This window comes from Engraulis encrasicolus, chromosome 8 (assembly GCF_034702125.1).
Source record: "Engraulis encrasicolus isolate BLACKSEA-1 chromosome 8, IST_EnEncr_1.0, whole genome shotgun sequence".
Taxonomy (NCBI): Eukaryota; Metazoa; Chordata; class Actinopteri; order Clupeiformes; family Engraulidae; genus Engraulis; species Engraulis encrasicolus.
Window position 1 is genome coordinate 11,071,214 of NC_085864.1, and position 10,969 is coordinate 11,082,182.

Below are 10,969 nucleotides of genomic sequence, written 5' to 3' on the forward strand. Positions count from 1 at the left end.
AGCCTCCAGGTGCACAACCTGCTCTATACTGGGCTGTTCTGCATGGCTTTTTGGAGCATTGTTTACCGGTTTCTCTGATGATATGCAACAAGGAAATCACACTGCAATAGGCATAGAATTCCACATAAGTAGGCCTAATAAAACATGGTTTGCCCAACTTGCTAAATCCAGCTGACATATCCAATATGAGAGCTCATCATTGTGTCAGCAGACATGCAAAGTTGTACAGTACGGTTATGATTTATAATGAAAATGGGCTTTAAGGGATTGATAAAATGGATTGAAAAAAATGATATGGGGCATAACTTTTGGAGAGGTTCTCCATTTGTGTTTGTATTGAAATCAACAGACAGTAAGTGTTGAATTTACAGTAAACTAACTGACAATAAATCCATTCAATAAGTGCAATTACAGCAAATAAAGCCGCCACCATTACAGTAATGTGTATTTTTCCATACAATAAAAGTATTCACATGAAACAAGATGACTCACAGGATGACGCAAGTTAATATCCTATGCGATTAATGCCAAAGGAATTTATCTGACCCATAGTTGTGTCTTCTTTATGTCATGTGTGTTTGTTGTGATTTTAATGGAGGCACTGACATGAAGTATTGAGTTACAACACTGTGTGCATAATGACCTCAGTCTTTGGTTGTTTTTAACTTGTGTGTATTGTTTTGGCTAGGGCGTGAATAGCTTCAGTATCCATGAGTCCCTTTAGATTTCCCCTGTCCAGTGGTTCAGTAAACTTTTATTTTATTGCCCCTGGTCTCAATGCTGTGAACATCAAATGCTTGGAATCCTCACAGAGTGTCATATTTCAACCCTTTGCTGTACCAAGCCAAGAATGTCCTCACCAACCATCAGTTATTTGGCGTACGTCTGTGTGTGTGTGTGTGTGTGTGTGTGTGTGTGTGTGTGTGTGTGTGTGTGTGTGTGTGTGTGTGTGTGTGTGTGTGTGTGTGTGTGTGTGTGTGTGTGTGTGTGTGTGTGTGTGTGTGGTGTCCATAAAGAATCCAGAAAAATGTCTACGTACAGTATATAGATCTTACAGAGGAACATTTAATATTTTGATTGCACCTTGTCCTCCATTACTTTTGGAACAAAGTACCAGTTTAAAGAGCAGTTGATAAGTCAGGAAATCCTGAGCTTGAGGAGGGATGATTTAAGGACACCACTGCACATACAAATGTTTCTTTCCTCCATAAACCATGATTTAGTGGCCTCAATAAACTTATTTTTTATGTCCTTGCAACCAGACCTGGAGAAAATACAGTACATCCTTCCAAAATGCTAACTAAGTTCTGCTTGAAAGGGAAGCAATCAGCAATCAGACATTGATGGTCCTAATTAAGTCTGATTTTATATTATGACATAATCTAAGATGAGCTCTTCCACTTCCCTTGTATGAAGTGGAGTTTAAAGCCTCTGTACACTTTTAGATGGGCCTTTTGTTATCTCAGTTTTAAGAATCGTTGCAGTTCACTTAGACTTAAATAACCTATGGGAATACGGTGTAGGCCTATTTGAAGGATGATTGAGTTCTTTGAAAAAAAACCTGCAAAGTGCAACTCTGCTAACACTATAGGGAAATAATACATCATTAAGATCTAAGTGCAGTAGATGACAAATTCCTACCTACAGTACCTCTACCCAAAAAGAGTGAGCTCAACATCAATTAGAATTGAATTGACTCCTCTGCCCTCTCCCGTCATTCTCTACTATTTCGCTGTCTTTTTTTTACTTTACTTTGCACTTCATCAGATTTTCAGATATATTACTGTATCTGTTCATTTTGATACCCCTCCGTTCCTACCATTCACTCCCACTCTCTTCTGTCCTTGCCAAGCAGTCAGGAGGAACCATGAAAGGCAGAAGAAGGGATGAAAGAAGAGTAGGGGGATGATGAGAAATTGAGAAGAGAAGAGAAGAGAAGAGAAGAGAAGAGAAGAGAAGAGAAGAGAAGAGAAGAGGAAATGAAAGGAGAGTAGAGGCCCCCCACAGATCAAATAGTGCCAGACGACCCCCAGAGTACACGGATCAAACCTGCTTCTCGTTGCATTTTCTGCTGAGTTCGGATGAACAGAAGCAGTGCCTGCATGACAAATTAATCTTAACATTTCCTTGGTAATAGGCACTCTGCTCGAGAAGAGATGAGGAAAGAGAGAGAGTAAAAAATAAAGGCATCAGCAAAAGCAAAAAGAACAAGGAAAAAGGTTAGAGGTTAAATTGAAGGATGGGACAAACGAAATTAAATGAGACATGGCGTTCTATCATTTCCATTTACTTTTACATTAGGCTCATGCTGGGAAAGCGTAGCGGTAATCACACCTGGATGGATAGTTTGAAAACGTTTTTTTTTGTTCCCATTGTTGCTTTGCTTGACTCACTACTGTATGTGTGAAGGCCAATTTGAACAAATCACATGGGTTTTGAGGGATGCTATGGTAGAGATATGAGCCAGGGGTTGACACCCCTTTGTCTCATAGGCTTAGGTAATGGCTTGAATTAGCCATTGGGACAACCTCTGCTTAGACAGTGCTAATGCCCTCGAGTGGTTGGCAAAGCAGACGAACAGCTACTCGCTCCTTCAAAAGGATCTAGTGCTGCAAATGCGTAACGCACAGACAGGGCACAAACCGTTTTGACGCCTCTGTTTTCCGCGGAGGAGAAAGGTGTTGCACAGCAGGCCTACAGCTCACAGCTGAAAGCTGAATCTTGGGGACGAATGCAAGGATCAACCTCAACGTGACATTAGCATCATTGTCAGCGAATTGTGCCCAAGCAGGATTCACTTACAGGGCAACGCCAACTAGTAGCAAGAGCTAGGAGAAGAGCTATCTTCATAGAGAGGATCCCCAAGTCCACCTCCTGGAGGGGTTCGAAGGGGGCTCCAAATAAAGCCTCTGGGAGTATCGTCTGTCTTAGCAAAGGGCGTACGCGCGCCTGGCATCTGGTGGACACTCAAAGTCACCGTGCCAATGCCCACATGGCATGCATAAATAGCCGTTAGATAGATAGTTAGATGGATTTTAATGGTAGAAAATGACTCGCCTCTATCCAGGAAGTCTTGCAGAAACGACAGCACCATAGGTAGGCCTACTAAACACTGAAAAGCTTGTTTAGCACGTTGGTGGGTCCGTCTGTCGACCATGGACCAAACAGCCCATTTGAGGTTACAGAGATCTTGTACACTGAGCCCTGGTGCTAGCTGTTATTTGTGTGTTTGGACCAATGGCACCTTCACACACCAACCATCACTGACAGAAATGGTCAACAATATTCCACAATATTCCAAATCTGGAAATATCAGTGGTTCCCCTCAGCCCAGTAGGCTGCCAAGGTAGATCCCAGATACTTCGCTTTGCATATAACGATCTTAGCCAAGTAGCCTTCAATGTGGGTACTGCCCTATATTTAGCAAGGGTAGATCCATCGAAAAATAGCTAAAATATAGGTCAGGCTTTTGCTAGGGAGCGTCTGGGCCAGGGTAGTACAGAGGTGTTGCATTTAGAGTTGAAAAATACTCATCTGTAGTTTCTTCTTTCACCCTCTTGTATGAGACTGTCATCCAGGACACAGCTGTCTTCCCAATATCACACCATGCCACACCATACCATGCGTATTTTGCAAAAAAGATGGCAGCTTTTGTGTTATTTGTCCTTTTTACGTTTCCTCCATTTCGGGGAGAAAAAAAAACCTCTCAAGACAAAAAAGAGGCACTTTATATTCACAAGACCGATCATTTCTTTAAGGGAGGACCACAGGCATCTGAAATCGTTTCTCCTTATCTTGGACAATCAGGTGTGCTTTTAGGATGTGCTGCAATGAAGATGATTGGGATTCCATTCTCGTTGCCATTTTCTCCCTCCCCAAAGACTCCAATGTAATTTTTTCCTCCTAAATCTGTGTGTGTGTTTGTGAGTGTGTGCGCGTGTGTGCATGTGTGCGTGTGTGTGCGTGCGTGCGTATGTTTGTGTGTCTGTGTAAGTGTGTGTGTGGGTGTGCCTCAGAGACATTAGCATTGGCTTTGCAGTAAAGAGCATTCGTTATACAATTCAGGAATTCATCCTACTGGCCCTTTCATGGCCAGAGTTCAAATGTGCTGTAGTAATTAAGAGTCCATTTGTCAGCCCACTGCTACACATATTTGGCCTCAATTGACACCTCATTAATTTCACATGTGCATGTGAATGTGTGTGTGTGTGTGTGTGTGTGTGTGTGTGTGTGTGTGTGTGTGTGTGTGTGCCTGCGTGCGTGCGTGCGTGCGTGCGTGCGTGCGTGCGTGCGTGCGTGCGTGCGTGCGTGTGTGTGTGTGTGTGTGTGTGTGTGTGTGTATGCGTGCGTGCGTGCGTGTGTGTATGTGTGTGTGTGTGTGTGTGTGTGTGTTGTAACTGGGGATTATTTTGGGGGCTTCTCTCCCTTGCATGAATGTGTGTGTGTGTCTATTGGGCGAGTGAGAGTGTTTGCCCCCTGGTGCGCATGCGTGGTTACCTGCGGAACCTTGACTCATTGTAGAGTTAACTGGAAGTTAATAAAGATGCACCGGCATGTTCCCGAGTGTTAGAAACGAAGTGACTGACTCCGTTATCTTATTATTAAGATGTTAAGCTGAGAAGTTTAAGTTACAACAACTGGCGACGAGGATACACATGGTTTTCCGTCTGATGTCAACTCTGGGACGAGACTTTGACTTTCATTGAACTTCACCTCTGAGGCGAGAGAATTGCTTGACATGGCGACATTTGGAAGGATAGATGCATTCGACTCCAACACGGAACAATGGAGCAGGTACGCCGAAAGGCTGAATTTTTACTTTGTCGCCAACGGCATTACTGACGATGATAAAAAGAGAGCCATACTTTTAACAGTATGCGGGCCGCTTGTTTATGGAGTGCTTCGTGACTTAATTGCAGATTACTGATTTGGTAGCCAAGCTACAGGACCACTACGAACCAAAGAACAATGTCATTGTGGAAAGATTTAAATTTCAGTCCTGCACACGCAGCGGCGAGGAATCGGTGAACTCGTTTGTGGCTCGTTTGAAACATCAGGCTGCTCGATGTGAATTTGCCGCCACTTTAGAAGAAAGGCTGAGGGATCAGCTCGTGTGGGGCATAAATACTGAGCAGCTCCAAAAACGCCTTCTGGCAGTCTCAAATTTAACATGGGTGAAAGCATTAGAGCTGTGCTTAGCTTTTGAAACGGCGGAGAAGGGGGCTTTAGCCTTACAGTCCCCAAAAGACATAAACAAAGTGGCACCGCGCTACCAGTCCAGCAAGGCTATGAGGGGGCCTAGCACCAAAACTGCATCATCTCAGTCACTGCGCTGCTACAGGTGTGGTGAGGCCCACAGGCCTGAGAGCTGCCGATTTAAAGATGTAGAGTGCCACTACTGTGGTAAGAAGGGCCACATTGCCCGCTGGTGCCGAAAAAAGGAACGTGACAGTCAGAGCCCCATGCCTGGCCAGGCTGGGGCCAATGCAATCACCGAACACCCAAATGTGCAGGCTGACAGTGGGGAAGAAGATATTGCACATGTCCTGGCAGTGACAGAGAAAGCACCCAGCCAAATTATCATGCAATTAAACATCAATGGCACGGAGACACGTTTTGAGGTTGATACTGGGGCGTCCCGAACTGTCATGTCAGAAAGGACATTTTCACGGCTACATGCACACACCCCCTCACTGTCTTTGGAACCATGTAACATTTCTCTCAGATCATACACTGGCCAGCACATCCAATTGAAGGGGGCTACTGAAGTTACAGTGTCTTACAAAGGGAGCTCCTACCACCTTAACGCACTTGTGGTGTCGGGTGAGGGCTCCAATCTGCTGGGGCGTGACTGGATCAAAACTCTGCCCTTAGACTGGCCTGCGCTGCTAGATGGGCTCCATCTGGTGTCTGATTACTCCCTAGCAGGGGTTCTCGAAGACCACAAGTCAGTGTTTAATGATGAGCTAGGGGAGTTAAAAGGCACAAAAGTAACCATCAATGTGGACGACACTGTACCCCCACGGTTCTGCAAAGCGCGCCCTGTTCCGCTGGCCTTACAAAAGAAAGTCGAAACAGAGTTGACTCGGCTGGTGGACTCAGGAATTCTCCAACCGGTGACTTACTCAGAGTGGGCTGCCCCAATTGTGCCAGTTCAAAAGGGAGATGGTTCCATCCGCATCTGTGGTGACTATAAGCTGACAGTGAATGTAGCATCTCGAGTGGAGCACTACCCACTCCCACGGATCGACGAGCTATTTGCAAAGCTGGCTGGAGGTGTCTGCTTCTCCAAGTTAGATATGTCACATGCCTACCAGCAGCTGGTGTTAGCAGAAGACTCCCGAAAACTGGTGACAATCAATACCCACCGCGGCTTGTTCCAATACACGCGCCTTCCATTTGGCGTGTCATCTGCGTGTGCCATTTTTCAGAGGGCAATGGAAGGCTTGCTGGCAGGAATAGACCATGTCGCGGTCTACTTAGACGACATACTCTTGACGGGCGTTAACCAGGCCCAACACCTGCGCACCCTGAAGCTAGTGCTGTCTCGGCTGGAAGAAGCTGGGCTTCGTCTAAAACGGTCCAAGTGCGTCTTCATGGCCCCCGAGGTGGAGTATCTGGGCCATAAGATTTCATCGAGAGGGCTACAGCCCCTGGAAAAGAAGGTGCAGGCAATCAAGGATGCCCCGAAGCCACAGAATGTCAGTGAGCTCCGAGCGTACCTGGGCATGCTCAACTATTATGGGCGCTTCCTTCCAGACTTGGCCTCGGTGCTCGCTCCTCTGCATGCCTTGCTCCGGGCAGGAGTGAAATGGGAGTGGATTGCTGCACATGACAAAGCGTTCAAGAAGTCAAAGGCCATGCTAACGTCAGAGGCGCTGCTGGCTCACTACAACCCTGTGGCGGCAGGCTGGCCTAAGACGTGCCCGACCAGTGAGCTGCTGCCATATTTCAAGCGCCGTTCTGAGCTCACCGTTGAAGACGGAGTACTGTTATGGGGGCTCCGGGTCATCATTCCTCCCCGGGGACGGCAATCCCTCAAGGAAGAGCTGCATGAGGCTCACCCCGGGGCATCACGGATGAAAACTGTAGCACGGGCGTACATGTGGTGGCCGGGGCTGGACGCGGCCCTAGAAGAGCTAGCGCAATCCTGCATTGCTTGCAAAGAAATCAGGAACGCTCCCCCGGCGGCACCCATGTGTCCGTGGGAGTGGCCTGGGAAGCCTTGGACACGCCTACACATTGATTACGCTGGCCCCTTTTTAGGTGAAATGTTCCTGGTGCTAGTTGACTCCCACTCTAAGTGGTTGGAAGTGTTTCCGGTGAAATCTGCCACTTCGACCTCTACCGTGGACCATCTGCGTGATGTGTTCAGCACACATGGCCTCCCACACACTGTTGTGTCAGATAACGGCTCCGTGTTCACCAGCTCAGAATTCGAGGAGTTTCTAAAGGTAAATGGCGTTCGCCACCTGACCTCCGCGCCCTACCACCCGTCCTCAAACGGGCTGGTGGAGAGGGCAGTCCAAACTGTCAAGAAATCATTGAAGAAAATGGCAGGGGGGACACTTAGGGCGAGGCTTGCAAGATTCTTGGCGACATATCGGTTCACTCCGCATGCCACCACTGGGCAGTCTCCAGCAGAGATGCTGTTCGGTCGGCGGGTGCGCACCAGATGGGACCTGCTGCGGCCAGACATTCAATCAAAGGTCCTCCGTGGTCAGGAGACGATGGTGGCCAACTCCAAAAGAAATGCAGTCATTCGAGACCTACCACTCAGGGCCGCTGTGTGGGTCAGAGACTTTTCTGGTCGGGAAAAGTGGCTGCCAGGCACAGTGATCGACAAGACGGGGCCCCTGTCTTACAGAGTGGAGGTAGCAGGGAATGTGTGGCGTAGGCATGTCGACCACCTGCTAAGCAGAAACGCCTCTCCTCAAGCCAGACAGGACTGGGAGCCAGAGAGCAGTGACCAGCCCGATCCTGCTCCTCCAGAGGACTCGGCTGTGGAGCTCTCAGACGCTGACGAGGTTCCTGATCCAGAGTCGGCAGAAGCTGACGACGCTGAGCCTGCTGTTGTGCCCTGGAGATCTTCTAGAGTGAGGAAAGTACCTTCTCGTTTAAATTTGTAATTGTAGTCAGGGCGGAGGGCCTCAAGAAGGGGGCATAATAATCCCCCGGCCTGTCCGCGAGAGTGTGGGCAGTCTACCCCTCACTCTCAGTTAGTTCATGTTCTCCTGTTCCATTATTTAGTAGTTATAACTAAATTTTACCCAAGGAAAAAAAAAAGGACTTTGGGGGTTCCTTGTCTGGACTATGGGGGGAGGGATGTTGTAACTGGGGATTATTTTGGGGGCTTCTCTCCCTTGCATGAATGTGTGTGTGTGTCTATTGGGCGAGTGAGAGTGTTTGCCCCCTGGTGCGCATGCGTGGTTACCTGCGGAACCTTGACTCATTGTAGAGTTAACTGGAAGTTAATAAAGATGCACCGGCATGTTCCCGAGTGTTAGAAACGAAGTGACTGACTCCGTTATCTTATTATTAAGATGTTAAGCTGAGAAGTTTAAGTTACAACAGTGTGTTTGAGTGTTTGGACTTGTTATTTGATTATACTAGTTGAAGGTTTTATGGAAAATGTTATGATGAAGAAACTCATTAACAAGATAAAAAATATATACTTTTCCATTACACTAGGAAATCCAGGACCAAGTCGTGGCTTTTGTTTTGGGACATTCAAAGCTTAATCACTTTCAGAATGGAGGCAGGGACTTTTTCAAGAAATAGAAAATGGCATTGTCATCTTATTGACTCTTCTCTTCATATCTAACGTGAATAGCAACAGTTTTGGCAAACTGTATATTGATGAAAAAATAATTGTGTCGATTATTTTGTCATGAATGAGCATAACTCGAAAGTTTACCTCCTGTTAAATTCCTGTCACACTGTGTTGGTCAGAGAAGCCCCCTCTCAGCCCAGCTTGAAGTGCTTGATTGAATCCTCTTGTAACTCTTGACGTCAGTTCCAAAATATATGATCTCATGACAAATTGTCATCCCCTCACTGAATAACAGGTTACTAAGTGCATTTTCTGACCTGTCAAGCTTCGTCAAGGACTGTGACTCTACAGCGGTAAATAACATCTCTGTGCGCTGGCAGGTCAGATAAAAGTGTTTGTTTTCCTTGCCTGGCCCCAGATTGATCACTTCCCTTTTCTCTCAGGGCCTATGCCTGCGCACAGTGACGGATGTGTTTTTTGTCATTGTTGTGTAGTGTGGTTCATTATCAAGCCAGCAAGGCCTTCACTTCCCTCACTATAATCAACAATAAAAATGCATTTTTGTATATGAGGACAATGCCAAGGGTGTGTGTGTGTGTGTGTGTGTGTGTGTGTGTGTGTGTGTGTGTGTGTGTGTGTGTGTGTGTGTGTGTGTGTGTGTGTGTGTGTGTGTGTGTGTGTGTGTGTGTGTGTGACTCCATTTTCCATCTCCAACATAGTATAGTGGCATTACTTAATATTCAACAAAATCCATCACAGTGGAAACTAACCTTCTCATCAAAGCTGGAGCTGTGGTGAGATTCCTTTCTCTTTCCCTACTCCCTTGCACCTTCACAATCTTTCAGGGAAACACATTTTAACCAACAGAGAGAACAATGTGTAGCATATTAATCAGGCTTTACTTTTGCTTAAGTTGGACATCCACAAATTTTTGTGTGAATAACTTTATATAATAACTATAAATATTAGCGAGGGGGACAACGTGGAGGAGGCACGGTTGAAAATATACATGAATTGCTTGTAACATTTTACTTGCTGTAGATGAACGTGGTCAGGTGAACAGTTCGTAAACTCCCATGTTTTGGAAGAATTCATACTGTATTCACACCTCTTTTCAGCACCACCATTCACACCAATTCTGTCCTATTCCCTTATTGACATGCACTGTAAACCCGAACATTTTCAATGAACCCAAAACATTTGAGGTAACACATTGCCTCAAAAAAACTGATTTCTCAACGATTGAATAAACATAAAAAGTTAGGGTTGAGTGTACCACCATTTTAAGGTACACTGCATTGCTTGATTCAGTACAATAAACAAATGTCACGTTATACTAATCTATACTTATTAGTTAGGTTGAAATTGCTTGTTTGTTTAAATAACTTAACACTTTTTGTTATATTTTCCAAACCTTTTAATTTTGCTAGTCTTAAATATGCACTTTATTGTACTACTGAACATGGGGTTGTGGCGATATGTGAATCTTCAGTCTTCTTCAGTATTGCACCTAGACATGTTTGTATGCACTTAAGCATTTTCCTGGTAAATTTGTGGGTTCAACAACACTAAAGGGGGAAAATACAAACTAGAACATGCATACTCTTCCAAACATTTCCAAAATAACAGAACATCTGTTTCTGTGCTATGAATAAAAAACAAAACCAATTGACTGGTCTTTGAATGTTTATTTCAATGCAGGCATGTAAAAACTGACAAACACAAACGCCTTTCTAAATTAGGCATGTTATAACAGAGGAATTTTATGTTTACAAATCACAAAGCAAAAATACACTAATCCCTATATTTTTGGACAGTTTATGGTATAAACATGCAAAGATTGTATTTTACATACATACTAAAGAATAAAGTATTTCCCACTACTGTGGCAGCAGCCTCCCCCTACCACCTCTACAATGAGTATGGGGTGGTGGGTACTACCACAGCAGTGGAAAATACTTTAAACAGTAGCATGTGTGCAAATCTAAATCTTCAGCAGTATATCACATACAAACTGTCTGAAAATATGGTGGACATAGAAACGTAAAATGCCAACTTTAACCTGTAGGCCAAAAAAATAAAGAAATAAATACATTTAAAAAAGCAGGCTTATTTGCCAACGTTGTCAAATGGCCATAATTGTCAATGCCAATATACCCTTTTTACACAACAGTCACATCAGCCGTGTGCACTTTC

General features: G+C 45.2%; 1 protein-coding gene across 1 annotated transcript; it reads left to right on the forward strand.

Annotated features, from left to right (window-relative positions):
- The first annotated feature begins 4,785 nt into the window (after positions 1-4,785).
- On the forward strand, positions 4,786-8,991 carry LOC134454800 (uncharacterized protein K02A2.6-like). The gene is made up of 3 exons (XM_063205960.1): positions 4,786-4,794; positions 4,920-8,096; positions 8,953-8,991. The coding sequence occupies exons 1-3, from the start codon at positions 4,786-4,788 to the stop codon at positions 8,989-8,991; spliced, it is 3,225 nt and encodes a 1,074-aa protein (XP_063062030.1).
- Positions 8,992-10,969: the final 1,978 nt, after the last annotated feature.